Consider the following 17,280-nt stretch of genomic DNA (forward strand, 5'->3'; position numbering starts at 1 on the left):
CCCACCTCTCCTGGAAGGGAAGAACGCTTCTCAACATGGCAAAAGCCCACCTACTCACAAGGGAGGTTAATTACCGCTACATAATTAACCTCACAAGAAAATTGTTAAGATTAATGAGGCAGTGTTTACTAAGTGTTTATAAGCTCCCTTTGAACGCCCATAGAAATACTTGTTTACTACAAACACCTACATGTATATTGATAACAGATTCTGTGCAAATTGTTGTGGTACAGGATCTGGGTGAACACACATACATCATGGCCTATGTATCTGGAGGGAAAAGAAGTACCCAAGGAGAAAGAGAGGAAGCGGGGAAAGGAGGAAGGAGGACTGAAGATAAAGGAGGGTGAAGGGCAGGTAACGGGCCACGTTTTCACCTGTCAGTAAGAACCATCAGACCACAAGCAATGTCTGCTACTCAGTTCTTGGACAATCATGACTCCGCAAAAGCCCACGAACCCTTTCTAATCTGGGTGAGTCTGAACATATATAAAAATCCAATCGCTGTTGAGTGTATGTCAAAAGAATGGTCTCTTGTTATCTAAACGTACAACAGTAAGTGAAGTTGCTCTGTCATGTCTGACTCTTTGTGACCCCATGGACTGTAGCCTACCAGGCTCCTTCGTCCATGGGATTTTCCAGGCAAGAGTACTTCAGTGGGTTGCCGTTTCCTTATCCAGGAGATGTTCCCGACCCAGGGATTGAACCCGGGTCTCCCGCATTGTATGTGGATGCTTTACTGTCTGAGCCACCAGGGAAGTCCAAACATACAATGCCTGTAGTTAATTTGCTATTTTAATTAGGCTACAACAATTAAATATTGATAAATACATACATAAAATGAGGTCCAGAGTGTCGTTAACAATAAATTGAAATTCAGCTATCCCAGAGTCCACTGTAGAATATTCAGGTAGGCGAGATCCTCCCCACAAAATATCACAGACCTGCCTGGCCAGCACATCTTCACAGCTGAATTACACAACAGGTTACCAGTGTGCCCAGTCACCTTTCAAAACCATCAGTTAATGCCACTGTGCCCCAATCCTCCCTAACTGAACATTTTGTTATCAGCTAGAATATGCTAGGTTAGGCTGTAGTAACAAAGACAAATCCGAATACCCAGTGTCTCAAAACAGAAATTCCTGGCTCAGCCTTCAGGCCACGGGAGGGGGCTCCTCTCAGCTCACATGTTTAAGGACACAAGCTGCCTGGGGAGGCCCTTCTCTCTGGCACAGGTCCCCTGCCAGAGGCAAAGAAACCACTCTGGTGATCTTACTCCAGCAATGAAATAACCCAACTGAGAAGCAAGCAGTAACACTTCTGCTCACCACTCATTGGCCAGAGCCAGTCACATGACCACGTCCAGGCACAGCTGGTCCAGAAATCAACCCTGACCCATGCTCAGAGAAAGGGAAGGCTAACACTACTGGAAGAGCATTAATAACACCCCAGTGTCCACTCATGTCCATAGAACAGATGCTAACATGATTTTGGTGGTTGTTTCAATAACCTGCTTCTGTTGCAGATATCCATCATACGTGAACAAAGGACCTCCAAAAAAGTTTTATGGCCTAATAACTTTAGTTTACTCCAAGATGTTTGACAGTCTGCAGCTGAATGGTTTGGGGAGTCACTAAACAATCAGGAAGAGAATCAGAATGATTAACACCCCAAAACAGTACATTTATAAAGATTTAACATGAGGGCTTCTAATTATTCATCAGATAAAGGTCCAAAAGGATCCTAATACAATATTCATATTTATCTGGGTAAACTCCAGTCTATGAGCAAGAGGTATGATTGCAATAAGCCAATTTGCAGGTTTGGAAACCTCAGGTGGAAGAGGCTCGGAATCCAGATGATGAGACAGAAAGATGGACAATTCAGGTACTAGTTCTGAAACACGACACGCAGCCCCAGGACAAACTGACCCCAAGGAAAGAGAGAGCCCAAGGAAAGTGTTCACAGGACAGGCAGTAGAGACAGGTCATGAGCAGGTCTCTTATTCCACAAGTGTGACAAAAAACCAGAAGGGATGAGGGGGGTGTCTCACCTACGGAGGTGGATTAGGCAAGCTCTGGGCTTCCTGCTCACTTCACCCAAGAAGTTCTATTTTTAATAAACTTTTTCATATATTGACTTTTAATTTGGAAAAAAAGTCCATTGCTAAGGGGGAAAAAAGCTATATTGATTCATATCCTATACATACTTACTTCTTTTGCATTAATCAGTTCTTGCTACTTAATGGACTAACTTCTAGTCAGCCATATCGCTGTGGTTTCTCTCCCCTCAGGATGCAGAGACCAGTGGCAAGCATATGTAATATTTATTACTGCCTAGAATTCACTTATGCCCTTTATCATCAACTGGACACCAAAATATGGTCATAAGAAAATTCCAGGAAAACCACTAGCCAGAGGGAAGCCATACATTTTTAAGAGAACAGACTGTTAATATATTACAAGCTAAGGAAGGCAATTAAAATGCTCTCAGTGGTACAAATGGAACCAACAACCGTGCTTCATGGCCATTTACTTCATTGTAGTTGGAAGTAAAGCCCATTGAAAAGGCTGCATTTGGTTAACATCTCAGGCACCACTTAAAAAAATATACATAGTTTGCCCTCTAAGTTACAGAAACCAAGGCCAGCCAAGGAGAGCAGACCACAAGCTGACATTTCTGTAAAGGAAGCTGACCTCTCTGGGAAGCCAAAATAAACTGAAATTTCTCAGCCCACAATGCAGAAGCAGATCTTTGAAAATTCGCCAGATTTATGTGGAAAGATTATATAAAGTAAACAGATTTCTATCTTCTCAAGGTGCCCTCTTTTCCACATTACAATTAGTATGAGGAGCCAACATTAGAAAAAAATATTTCCAAAAGCATTCACTGTATAATAAATATTTGTTATGTATCACCTATTCAGAAAAATCATAAAGCTGTATATCAACAGAAGGTCAGAAAAAAATAAAGGTTAGCCCATTTGTTTCTTTGGAAGTTATTTTCCTTTTTCCTTCTCAGGACTCTTCTGTGATGTGAAAGGCAACCTAAACACAGAAAAAGAGTTAAAAACTGCAATTTTCTTAATGAAATTAAAAGGGTAAACTTAGCTGCCTTGGTTTTTTTTGCAATGAAATGAAAGAAGAAAAATAAAGTTCTGTGTTAGTCTTGTTTGTTTGTTTTTTGGTTTTTTTTTTTTTTCGCCTTTGCTTGGAGTAGGAAATGGCCACCCACTCCAGTATTCTTGCCTGGAAAATTCCATGGACAGAGGAGCCTGGGGGGCTGCAGTCCATGGAATCGCCAAGAGTGGACACACGCACTTAAGATGTATAATGAAATCAACAGGCAAAAGGATACTTACATTAGCAACTGAAATTCGGTTTTCATTTTATATTTCCACTATTTTAATGATGTAAAATGAAAACTAAATATTAACCTGTCAGGATTTTTTACATTTTATACGTGAGCCTTGAAATGACCAACTCACAAAACTTTCCTTGAATATCCAGGCCAGTTCAAATGTTCTGTGGCCACATCACTGAAAACCTGTATATGAATGTACATGTTATGTAATTTTAAAACAGGCTAAGTAGTCAACAAGTCAACATGTACGTATAGAAAGACTATTGGAGGAGTTCCTAAACTCAATGGAGTTATGAAGATGAACATATACTGATCCTGAGTTAGGATCAAGTGTAAAATAAAACGTGTCAACTAAGCTTCTTTTTTTTTTTTTTCTTCCAAAGGATTTTTTTTTAATTTTTTTAATTTTAAAATCTTTAATTCTTACATGTGTTCCCAAACATGAACCCCCCCCTCCCACCTAGCCAATTGGTTTTCACTTTGATTAGCTCAACTCTTTCAAATGAAAGTTGTTCATTCATTTCCGACTCTGCGACCCCATGATTTTAGCCCTTTAGGCTCCTCTGTCTATGGAATTCTCCACGGAAGAATACTGGAGGGGGTTGCCATTCCCCTCTGCAGGGGATCTTCTGGAACCAGTGACAAACCGAGGTCTCCTGCATTGCAGGTGGATTCCTTCCTATCGGAGCCATCCGGGAAGCCTAGCTCAATCCTTTCAATTAGTAGGGTTAGGCAACCTGCAACTCTGCAAACAGCTAATTATTACATAAGACTGTTAGCACATTAAAAGGAACAATTTCAGACCAATCTCAACGTAATTAGTTAACAAAATCGCATACTCCTGTACCAGTAAATGTCCCAATAAGAAACAGACGATGTCTTGTAGTAAAGTAATTTGAGAAGAGAGTAAGGCATGGATAAAGCTTGGAGAAACCAGGGAGACAGAGTACAGTCCTACGGTTAGAATCAGGACATGGGCCTCAGGAGTAAAAGAGAGTGGCTTCCACAGAATCCAGGGAAGCCCACCCACAGGAGCTGTGACCTTCAAAACAGGAGTGGGTTCTGATCTGTTTCCCACATGCAATAGCATGTCTCAATGTGCAACGCGATAACTAAAAAATAGAACATGTTATTTCTTTAAAGCACAGATTGCCCTAGAGAATGATAATAAAACGAAAATCCAAGATAGACCTTGGTAAATCATCTTTCTAAATCTAGACAGGCTCTGCACTTGAAACACACTGCTCTTTAAACTTAATGTGCTTAGACTGAAAATCAATAGATTTTTGAAACTTACATCACATTTGTTTAAATAATATATACCAAATAGGGGAAAAAAAAAAACCCTAATGAATGAAAGTTCTGATTTGTAAAGACGAGTCTATATTCAGTAGTAGAGCAATATACTCTGATCATTGTTCTGGCTGGATACCAGGTCATTTTTTTTAAATAATTAGATCTATCCAACCATCCTAAATGACTGTGCCTCTTTTACATTATAGAAATGGCATTAAATATAAACTCCAAGAACACTTATGTTCAATTGAAGTAATGTTCCCATGATACATCTGCAGATTAGAATTCCTTTAGTCAGGTAAGATTTGGACGAGATGATGCTGAGAGGCCCTTATGAATCTGAGAATTTGTGATTCAGATTCAGGTGTTCCAGAAACAGAGAGAAACTCATAGCTCTAAAATTCTGTAGTTTTTCATTTGGACCAGTCTATAGTAAAATGATGAGAAAGGAAAGCCATGGTCTTTAAGGTATAATAGGCCCATGTTGATGGAGCGAATAATAGGTGCCTCACACAGTTACTGCTCAAGTAGACTAATTTGTGCCACAGACCTCTGTGAACTGGAAAGCACTGTCTCAATGCCAGGTTACCTTACATTCTTTAATTTATAAAATGTTTAACAAAACACTCCACATCTTTATTTTCTTAAAAGTGATACATAGATGAAGTTTCCTCTTTAAAAAGTTATTAGAGAACAAATTATCTTTATTTATATATGCAGTATAGATATTAATTTTCAATAAAATTTTCATCAAAACTTTAAAAATTATTTTTAAATGGAAGAACACCAGTGGAAATGTCATGAAATAGATACTCTATACCATTGACCCAGGAAAGCAAATATTTCTGTGCGCTATTTCTATCTTTTTAACACATTCATTACTAAAAAGTAATTCACCAAGGTAGACTCTGGTTAGGTCCACAATTGTTTTAATGCTTTTGATTATATCTAAGTGCATGTAAATTGCATCCTCAACACTGTAATCTGGTTCCATCAGTGTTTCAATGTCTTTCCCATGCACATATTTGCTCTGTTTTCCTAAACAATTCTCAGTTTTTAAAGAATCTTGGTATCTAGAAGTAATTTGAGAATATAATATCCAAGATTAGGTTAGTAGATAAATTACTTCACTTAATATGGGAGAAACTAAGCAGTAACCATTTTGCCTTCATATTTTATAACACGCTTTAAGCATAAGGGATGTGTCATAAGGGGAAAATGCATATCAGCAAACATGTCCAATTTCAGAAAAGATTCCTATTCAGGGAATTATTTTTGAGACAAATAGCTCCACACTAATGTATTTACTATGCATTTGTTACTTATGGCACTTTCAGTGCAAACTAGAAACATATTACTTTATTAAGAATATCTTATTAATAATAAGAAGAAATATATTAACCTTTAATAGATAAGTATTAGCTAGGTCATTCTCTGCATATGAGCAAAATTCCTGAATGACAGTTCAAAGATAATTGAAAATAGAGCATTTAGCATTTAATTGATCACAGAACATTTAGCATTTTATGCAGTCGTATAGATGGCATTCTGTAATTCAACTTTAAGAAAACATCAGAATCTTCAAATGAGTTCTAACAAATTTTTAAATGTGTTTTCAATATCTGAATATGTAAGCCTTTGGAGGACTCTGAGGGCTCATTAGTCTATAACAACTAAACACAATTCAGTGAAAAAAATTCCAAAAATGTTCTACTTCTTTCCAAATGATTTAATATAGATTTAATTGCTTCAGGATAATTCCTTTTCAAAACAGAACTAAAAACATGAATTTAATTTTGCATAATGCAGCAAAGAGTAAAACACTTGGAAACTCCCTAATTTACATTTAGACTTTACAGACTTTAAAAAGGATCAGCAATGATATCCAGAGGACAGCTTCCCAGCCCTGGGATGACTCACATTCACTGGCTTGATCTATTTGATGTATTAGTCATGCCTCCATCAACACAAAGGTATCCAGATGCGACCTTTTCTTTACATAATACAAAACAGACATTCAGTCAACTAATGACCCTTTGTTAAATGCCCTAAATTCCTAAACAAGTTCAAATAATTATATGGTAATCTACTTCATTAGTTATTATCAATCTTCTATCATTTATAGCCAAAAGATAAGAATAAAAAAGAGGTGTCAAAAACTGAATTGAGGGCCCAGCAAAACTTGAGGATTAGACCAAGCATCTTCCATATGCAATCTCATCTAATTCAGCACTTCACTACAGTACAGTCAAGCTCAGTGAAGTACTGTCCCTTGTCCAGGATGCTACGAGGTGGCTGAGTCACTCTCAGGACCCAAGGACATCTCATACCAAAATACACCTTTCATTTCAATTCAGTGACACACTTAGAAAAACTGAACACCTCTCTGATCTGTATTAGTTAACTGAATTGGTAAGAAATTTCCACAGGGCTGACAGGAACTAAAATATTCCAAGCCCTTAATTTCATTAGTTTTTTGGGATAATTTTTTTTTTTTTAACTACATGTCACATCCTGTTCTCTTGTACCCTGAGGAATAAGCATTTCTAACAACCCAAGAAGGGAAGCGGGACACAGAACAGGTTCTCAGGTGAAGGTGTGGATTCAAACCCAGCTCATGGTATTTCAAAAAAGTAACAAATGTTGATTTTTTAAGAAACTATGATTTCAGATCCAAGGGCCAGATGACTTGATCTGTATTTGTAGGTAACGCAGGTCAAACTGACTCTAAGGAACCCTGTGTTTACTAACGTATTTCGTTTAACAATAAAATCACTTCTATTAGGAAATGAAGTATAGGAATACATGAAGTTGGAATCTAAATAAATGAAATTCCCATCACAGTTTTGAAGAAAACTAATGTATAGCGCATTTATCTGCAACTAACACTAAAATTGGAATGATACACATGTGTACACACAGATTTTTCTGTTAATATTTTAATTTACTGCCTCCAAAAAAGTTGCCATATAATGGAGTTTTCATTAATACTACATATCTGAGCCAGTCCCTAAATTGCTTGACAAAATTCTGAAACGGCAAAAGTAAAAATTAGGGCCTGTTACTTGGCCAGGCCTAAAATTTTTGTAGTATTCTACTATTACTATACGTATAGATCATAATTAGGAATAAGTAACAGAAGCTTGAAATGACATCCAAATATTCTTCCTCTTTCTTGGAAAGACTCTGCATATGTTTCTCTTCAAACTGTGGAAAAAAGATTTGGAAAATGTCATTTCTGGATAAGAACTGCTAGAGCCAGAAGAAAAAAACACAGATAGAAATGAAGAAAATTTAAAAAAAACAGGTAAAAATTGGCAAATTTTCTTACTACTGTTTTCGTAGACAGCTGTATATAGAAAGTTATATTTATCGCTAATCTATTATAATAAATGCATATGGAACTAACACTATTTCTCAATGACTCCATTCTTGTTGTGCTTTTAAAAATGTTAGACAATACTTTGAGATAAGGAGCTGGCTAGATAACACCTTAATTGTACTGGAAATGTTACAAATGTTATTAACCTCAATTTATTGGTATATTTCTTATTTAAATTTTATATTTTGTTTAGCTCACTTAACATTCATTTCAACCAATCTTTACTGAAGCTCTGATTAGACTGCTAGACAACTGGAAGACCAAGTCTGTACATTTGAAGAACTCACAAGACCAGCAGAGGAAGACAGAAAAATAAATGGACATTTCCATGTCATATGATAGATGCTAGAACAGAAGTACAGTGTGTGCAAAGGGCTATGGGTCCAGCCAAGGGGAAGGACAAACTGACAAGATACCACTGACTCAGGAGATCTCTGTACATTCTGATACGGGGTGGGCTCACAGCATTCAAAAAGGAAGTAAGAGCCAGGAGGCTAAAGCAGCAAGGCAAAAGTGAGTAAAAGAGTGATGAGGCAAAAAAAAAGTAGAATGAAATGAGAACACTTGAAATTGAAGAGACACAGAAATTGCTCTGGATTTGTGCCTACAAGCTCAAACACACACACACACACATACAGGCTAGACTTTATACAGGCACATGGTGAGACTTCCTTTGGGTGGATGATTATCAAGGATTAGCAGGGGCAGAATGAAAAGACAAGGAAGTGTGTGTGTTCAGATTTCCTGGAATCTATACAGGGATCCCAACTCCCTGCACATAAGTAGCGCCATTGATGTTAAGTAGGAAACAAAGCTTCCATTAAGGCTTATTACATGATTTAGACACCCTGGTATGTAATTTCTCTCTCTTAACTCTTTTAATTATTTAAGTGAAGTAGTAAGAAATAAAATCATATATGATCTTTTATACTTTAGCTATATAGTCCATCTGTGGTAAAAGAAAGGTATAAAACATATTAAAGACCTCATGAATAAATACCAGTCTTGCCCCTACTCACATCTGAAAAAGAGGTAAACAGCAATGTTACTTTAGTTTTCTTTTAAAAACAGGTATATAGACTGTACATAAACAGTTCTTTAATAACTGCCTGAAATAAGACATTATTTTCAAGAGAGTCCCTTTTGCTGATTTACTAGACTTTCAAAATTAAACATAAAAATTAGGAAATGACAGCTAAGTTTCTATAATCACATGGCACCCTCAAATCTGTGAAATATGATCTTAAATAAGAATATATTTAAATATAATAAAATTCATGCTTTAATAAAGCATTATTTAACAATTTACTTTTATAATATATTCAAGATAACACCTGTAATTGTCAGTGTTGTCATTTCAAACAGTAATAGTCTTCTTACTGTTTTCTGGCTATGAAATAATAAGTACATGAATGTTTGTTAACAAACATCTTAGTAGAAATCCTATCTCAAAACTGACATTCTATTGCTGGGAGCCTATAGTTTTCTCAAATACAACTAAATATGATAACTCCCATGGACAGATACAAAATATTCAGTATTCAGCATCTCTTTTACCATCACTAGCAGCATTACAGAAAAAATTCTGAAACTGTATCCACTGAGCCTAAAGACCATTCTGTCAAATCTGTGCCACCTCTGTGACATAATACACTGGAAAATACTTCTACTCAAGGCTTCTGAGTCAGTACTGAAAACAGCAAATAAAATGGGAGGCAAAAACTATGGAAGACGAACTTGTAAATATTCCCCTTATGATTTACAGGATAGTTTACTTTTCACAGAAAATAGAAATCAGAAAGTAATATACAAGTGGGACTTTTAAAATCCCATTTTAGAAGTTGAGATTACATGTTACCAAATAAAATGAAGACATTTTGGAATTAAATTAGATACAAGTAGCACCACTGTATGTAATTATTACATATAGCCCTCAAGCCCTGTGAATATCATTATGTGGTAGTTTATTCAAAATAGTATTAAACAATTCTTTCATAAGATTTTACATATCATTTGTATTGACTAAGATTTAATGTACTTTTTGCATAATTTGACTAAATTAAGCATCTGCAGATTTTCACATTCCTTTCCTACAATGTAACATGGCCTGAAAGGCCTTCTTTGAATGAAGTAAGGAGTACTATATACATATTTTATAGGAATTACTTATAAATGCATCAGCCACAATTATGTCATCAGGAATTACTTATCCTTATCTTTCTGACTCAGAACACCTAAGCAATTCAAGAGCACAAATGTAGAAGACAGAGGATATAGGCTGTACAATTCTACTGATATAGCACATATTCTTCCCCTATTATATAAACTTTTCCTCTTCAGCTCTATTAACATGCTAACAATTTTAAAACAATCACTGATTTCTCTATGGAGGCATTTCTTTCTCATTTCACCAGCTAATTAGCCAAAAGAAGCATACAGCCTCCCCTAGGATTCAAACATCTAATGTCTAAAATCACTCTTAGTCATTTACTGAAACGAATGACAATCTAGTCCAACTTCTATAAATCTCAGCCCTTTCCTAACCCACACCTCATGATCATGACTAGCAAAATCTCTAAAAATCATACTCAGTGAGCACACAACAACTTTGGTTTTGTCACTTGCTACCATTCACACAAAAAAAGGGTTGTATATATACCAAGATTCTTTTTCCACTGCCATCAGCAGTCAATTTGATGATAAAATTTTAACCACTGAAGATACAAATTTTCTCCATTTTCTTAGAACAGCAATAAAACAGACAAGCAAAACCTAGATTCTGGTGTTAATTGTCTTATTAGCCAGCTTATAACATCACACTTTCCTCATGTACTATAGCTTCTTATTCTAAGGGACACTAATCGGTTTTAAATGGTGTTAAATACCATCCCTGCAGTTGCAAGTGCTTCTCTGGGATTTTTACTAGAGAAAAGAACTCCTGTAATTTAAAACCACTTTGCTTTCTTCAGTCACAGCTGTTAGGGAAACACTGACCTGTAGAAATCTTAAAGGTTTTTTACCCTTCTCCCAGCGCCATTAGTCTGAATTTATTTTCTAAGGCTTCTTTGCCCCGAGTGCCATGCCTCTTCCATAATTCCCATCCCCCAAAAGGCTTTCAGCAGAAAAATCAAGGCTTTTTGCTGGTTAAGCCGTTTTCTTTTTTTTTTCCCCACCGCCCCCCTGCCCCCTTACAAAACCTTGGCTACTCTTAAAATTCTCCAACAACGTGTCAATTTTATGTTGGCCACAAAGACAACTTCTGTTGGGGGAGGAGAGCAAGGAGGGACTGGAGCTTGGCTGTCCCTTTCCACAGACAGAGATCTTTGTGGCAATCAGAAAACATTTCCTGCATAAAAATTCAACATGCACTCTGGGTGCAGGGTTGGGGAGCAAGAGAGGCTAGATACCAGCCGTGCCCTCAAAGGAACAGAAGGCATCCCCTAACCTTCCAAAGGGGAAGGCCGTTTTCGCAAAATGTGCCAGCTTTCCAGCCTTATTAAACATAATCCACAATCTCAGATCCTGGGGCAGCTTCCCCACTAGTCGGGGTGAAGTTATAAATCACTCCTGTACTCTCCCCTTTTCTTCTGTGTTTCCGCTGCACGGCTTTCCATCTAGCTCGGCTCTGACAAGCTCAAGAGGGGACCAAGAAGACAGAACCAACAGTCATGCTAACAGGGTACCAGGTCTTGCAGGACCTGCCTGTGTTCACTTGTAACCTCACAGTCTACACTTCCAGTGGGCTTCTGTTGACCAAGAGCCTCTATGGGACTCACTGCGCAAAGCATCTTTGACACAATGCTGGGTCTCTGGGGGGAGGGGCACCCTTGCCATCCCATGTGGGGGAGTAATTTGGTCCACATCGACATGCCACTGAATCTGTGTCACTTCTCAGGAGCTTTTCCAACCCAGAAAGAGGCCGCAGATGAGACAGTGGGCTGAATGAAGCCCCAGCAAGAAGCCTACAGATCCACTCCCAGGTCTGAGTGTCTCCGTCTCCCCCAGGGGCTGCAGCCTAAGAAAGCAATAAAGCATCACCCCCGGAGCCACCCACCTCCATCTCAAACGGACTCCACATTTTTGCACCTATTTTCCCCTGAACATTCCCACTGGCATCTAAGAGCAGGTTGCTGAGCACCACCCCACCCTGCCACCCATCTAAAACCTTGAAACATAAAACTAGCTTGAGAGACCAGTGAGGACCACAAATCAATCCAGAGGTGACCCAGGGACATGGCAAGGATCTGGCTGGCGTGGGCCACAGCACCTTTCCGCCCTGTCGCCCCCCGCCCCCGCCCAGGCACCCCCTCTTGGCTGACCTTACCTTCTTTGGGCGGTCGCTTGGCCTCCCTGGTAAGATTGCAGACCTGGGTGGTTTGCAGCTCTTGGGTCAGGCAGCCCTCAGTCTGCTCATTCAGGGGCAACACCACGTTATTTAACAAAACCAGAGCCTGGTCGTCGAGCCCCCACTCTCCCAAGTGCTGAGGGCAGGTGCACTTTGTATACATGATCCCGCAGGACTCCGTTCTCCCATTTTCTGACTTTAAGCAGCTCTCCAACCAAGTGCATAACACATGGCAACCAAACTGGCTCGGGCTCACCTTGTTCAACACCAAAAATTCAAAAAACGATTTCTGATCTTCTTCCCCTTTTTTCTGTAATCCTGGGAAATCGGTTGGAAAGACCCGACGTATTTGAATAAAATTTTTGTCATACTGTAGAAAAACGAAAGCATTCTTGGATTCGCAGAGTTGCATTATAGAATGATTCTTTCTTAAAAGATCCTTGATTTTTTCATGGGAAAAATGATCAAACTGATAAGCCAGGAGGGAAAAGTTAGAGCAGCTAAGGTCCTTTTTGGAAAATTTCAGGTAAATGCTATATTTGGTTGGATCTGGATTTTCCAGCGTCCAAGTGCAGTTTGTAAAGTTTTTGGGAAACATTTCACTTACAGAATACGATCCATAAATGACTCCCTTCACCAAAGTTGAACACCAGAAGTCTTGGGCAGCATTAAATCCAAACATAACCAGGAGATAGGTGGAAAATATATAAATCAGCAGGTTACGAACAGCCTTCATCCTATGTCATTTGGCCTGTAAAAATGGCAATGAAAACGTAAAATGCAAGTAAGAGTCTACGCACATTGATAAAAAGAAACTCCTTCCAATATTACAGCCAGCTGTTTTCAAGATTTCAGTAAAAAAGCGTTTTTGAAAAAGGGCAGGTAATTTTTTTATAATGCCATAAAACTATCTGTTGCTGTGTGAACAGCGCCCTCACGTGGTCCTTCGCAATGGCCAAATTCTCTACATTCAATTTAAAAATAATATTCAATAGATTACTAATAGGAACGCTCTTATCTACCAACATTTCCTTCAAGTGCATTATGATTCTATTGAAAGAAGAGGAAAACTCTGCTTTTTAAATATAACAACCTAAATTTTAATTTCTGAGATATTGTTAAGTAACCCAGACAAACCTTTTCTCCCCCTCAGCTCTCTGCCTGCAGTAAACAACATCACACAAAATCTGATAATCTGGGAACAGCTGTCGTCATATTATTTCTTTTCTTTTAAATGTGAAAAGCACGTATGACAAATGATACCTCAATTTTAAAAGCACAAATGATAATTGGTTGCAGCTGAAACACCATCGCCCAAATGCTCCTACTTGTCTTTGCAGGGGCCACTATGTGAACTAATGGGAAATTCCTATGCAAAACTACAGGCATTCATGTAGATTAATAGAATTTGTAAACCATCATCCGAGAAAGGGCAGATACAGAAGGAAGACTTGCTTTCGGACATCATTATTGAGAACCACGATTTAAGGCAGTTATTTCAATGTGACATGCCTCCTGGGATACATAAAGTAGACCACTGTATTAGTATCTGTTTCCAAAGGCGGTACTAGTGAATAATCCCAGAACCACAGGAACTGATCTGGTTTCAGTCTTTTTTTTCTTTTTTTTTTTTTTTAATTAGGGTGATTTTACCTAGAGTTATCTACTGTAATTTAACATTTACACATGGTAGATATAAGAATTAGCATTGTCTCTTCTAGCAGATTTCAATTACTGAATTGTTGCTACCTCTCCAATATACAGCTCCAAAGCTCTTTTCTTTTCCCCCTCTATTTTTTAACTTGGCCTTACATAATACAGTAATTCTTGGTTATATTTACCTCTGTAAGTTGTTATCCAAAAGTAACTTGAATCTTTTTCAGCTTTAACCTTTAAGAAGTTATTTCTTAGAATAAATGACACTGCTTTTTTGCTTAGCCTTTGAGCTGAGAAAAGTGATGCCAAGTTAATTTTAAAAGTCTTTAGGCTGCAGTCTCTTCCACTGTTCTGTAAACAGAGACAGACATACAGACATATAGATAGTTAAGACTTTTCATGTCTTTGCCTGGGTCCTCTCTGAACCAAAGGATAAAACCCTCTTCCTCCCCGTTGCATAACACACACCAATGCATGCACACAAAATCCAGTTTTGAAGTCCCTGAAGACAGATCTGCAATCCCCAGATCATGATTCCAATTCTATGTCTTCATATAAGCAAAAACAACTCCAATTCTAAATCCCCATATAGCAGCAGTTTAAAATAACATCAGAATTGCTGGGACTATCAAAACAGTGTTCTCTGATTCAAACATACAGCTCAATGAATAATGCATTTTCTTCTTGAGAAAATTAAGCCAAAGAGGATGTAAAGGTTAAAAAACAGGGAAAGTTATGGGAAATTCTAGAAATAATCCCCCCCTTTTCCCCCTGCTGTAGCACTTTGCAGGCAATGCAGGTCTGCGCAGTGTTCTTCAGGATAGAGTGTAGGCGTTGAGCCCAATGTGACAGTGAGTGTCTAAATTAGGAATTCCATCCATGAAAGGGGGCTTCATTTTATAATCACTAACTCAAAAAGAGGTCGTATTTCTTTTCCTAATGAAACCCGGTACTTTTGCTTCCATCTATTTGACAGTGCATGTCTGCATTGCTGTGCCCATCAAGGATGAGAAACAGTGGATAAAAGGCTCTGATTTCATTCTTCGAGCCTGCTCAAGAAAGCCCCCTCAATATAACGCTCTTTATTTCGCTCACTGGTATACTCCTTCGCGTACGGAGTCTTCTTTTATTCTACATAACCACAAATGGATCGCCGAACTCTGTTACCCCCACCACCACCCCCATCCCCCGCCAGTCCCCGACTGCAGGGCCACTTCCAACAATTACATCTTTCTCTTTAAGAAAGAAAGAACCGGGTTGCGGGTGTGTAAGGGGCCCGGCCTCCGAGGATTCAAGGATGTGCCATTTATTTATTTATTTGTCTCCTGCTGAGAGGCAAACTGGCGTTTAGTTTAGCTCCCCTCAAAACTGATTTTCTGGGTGACACTTTAGTTTAGTCGAACATAGACGGCGCCATCACTCCACTGATTTTTTTTTTCTTTTTCCCCCAATAGAAGACCCACGGCCTCCCCTTATCTTAACTTCCTTTTAACCTAACATTTCCCCCCACAAAATGACCCCGATCACACGCAACCTCCAGATGTTCCAGGTCTCTCAGCCTATCCCTCCTGACCGAGCACATCTCTGGAAAATGAGACTTGCCCAACTTTTCAACTGCGGCGTTTAAGTCAATGGAGACCGTCAGGTCTGCTCGCAGCCCCTCCATCCGCCAGCAACAGCCTTGCCTTTCCCGATCCTTCCTCCGCAACACCCCCTCCCCGGGGGGAAAGCTGGTGGCTAGCGACCCTGGCGGAGGGAAGGTGACCCCCGGACCCCAGTCCTTACCTTCCTCTCGGAACGCTCGGGGCGCCTAAGGCAGCAGCGCAGGCACGCGTCCCAGCAACAACGACGGAGAGACGCCCCTTCGGTCCCGAGCCCCGGAGCCCATCTTTCCCCGGCTGAGCTTAGAAAATCAGGATGGATTTTTTTTTTTTTAACGCGCACATAAGAGAAGTAAAAGAACGCGGGGATCGGGGGTGGGGGGAGAGAGAATCAAAGAGGGGAGGGCTGGAGGAATAAAAGCCCCCCAGGAACCCGGAGCCTACGCCGTAGCCAAGTGAATCCAACCTCCCACCGAGGCGCCGGCGGGAGCGGGGAGAGCCCCCCGAAGACAGACGCTAAGGAATTAAAAAAAAAAAAAAGGAAGTGGCTTCATAGCCACTGGAGCTGTTTTTCCAGACCTGCCCCCCCTCCCCCCGCCCCCAGCAAAGCAATCGGCCAGGAAGCGCGCCGAGCAGAGGCGGCGGCGCGGCCGATGCGCCGGGGCGGCGGGTTCACTCCGCGGGCGCCCGCGGCCGCCTCGGGAGGCTGGGGCTCCTGCCTTCCCCTCTTCCCGTTCTCCTCCCGCCCCTCCGTCTCCCCCCGCCCCCCAGCCCGCAGGTACTGATAAGAGGAGCGGGGTAGGAAAAAAAAGAGCCTTGGCTGGGGATGCTGGTGATGTCGGAGAGCCGTGTGAATGCCCGGCGAGGAGGGAGGCGAGAGGGGAGCCAGATAGTAAAGCTCTGTGTCGGGCGTGCGCGCGCGACGCTCGCTCTCCCGGGCGCGCGGCGGCCGGAGCGCGCGGCCCCCCAGGCGCGCGGCGGGCCCCGCGTGTGCTCGGCGGCGACGGAAAGAGCGCGCGCCGCCCCCCGGGGCGCGCGCCGGGCCCCCGCGTGTGCTCGGCGGCGCGCGCGTGCCGCGCGGTGCACCCAGAGGCGGCCCGGGGCCGGCACCGAGCTCCTCCTGGCGGGGCGCGGGCGGCGGGAGGGTCGCGCGCGGGGGGACGGAGGGCGGCGCGCCAACCTCCGGGCCGCGGTGCCCCTCACGTCACCGCTGCTTCCAGCCCGCACATCCCGGGAGCGCGGCTGTCTGCGCCTGGGAGGTCTGTGCACCTGCAGTTCCCAGCGCCGCGGCCGGCGGGGACTGATCGCCCTAGGGAGGCCAGGCCCGGGCTGCGGAGCGCGGGAAGGCGACCCCCGGGGCTGGGGCGAAACTGCCGCACTAGGTCGCCTTTCTCTCTCTCTGTCTCTGTCTCTCTCTTTTTTTTTCCCAGCGCCGACCTGTCGCAGCTTTTCCTTTCCGCACCTGGACTCGGAGGGATGGATCTCCCACCGCGGAGGGGGCAGGTCTCGCCCCCTGCAAACGGCGCGCGTACCCGGGAGGAACAATACTAGTTTGTGGTTTTTTTTTTTTTTTTCCTCTGCGAGTCTGCAATTAACGTCTTACTCGTTCTGGCTGATACGGCGACCGAGGTTGGGCG

At 41.2% G+C, this 17,280-nt stretch overlaps 1 protein-coding gene across 4 annotated transcripts in view; it reads right to left on the reverse strand.

The window, feature by feature from the left end:
• Positions 1–16,314, reverse strand: part of ADGRB3 (adhesion G protein-coupled receptor B3) — an 891,397-nt gene extending 875,083 nt beyond the window's left edge. For 3 of the 4 annotated variants that reach the window (XM_060419932.1, XM_042253850.2, XM_027972805.3), the window contains exons 1-3: positions 15,828–16,314; positions 14,228–14,393; positions 12,366–13,137 (exon numbers count right to left, since the gene is read on the reverse strand). In XM_060419932.1, coding sequence (XP_060275915.1) covers positions 12,366–13,122 — 757 coding nt within the window. In that variant the 5' untranslated portion in view covers positions 13,123–13,137; positions 14,228–14,393; positions 15,828–16,314. The remainder of the gene's footprint in view (positions 1–12,365; positions 13,138–14,227; positions 14,394–15,827) is intronic. The other variant, XM_042253849.2, reaches the window with a different exon arrangement.
• Between the last annotated feature and the right edge of the window lie 966 nt (positions 16,315–17,280).

Source organism: Ovis aries, chromosome 9, assembly GCF_016772045.2.
Source record: "Ovis aries strain OAR_USU_Benz2616 breed Rambouillet chromosome 9, ARS-UI_Ramb_v3.0, whole genome shotgun sequence".
NCBI lineage: Eukaryota > Metazoa > Chordata > Mammalia > Artiodactyla > Bovidae > Ovis > Ovis aries.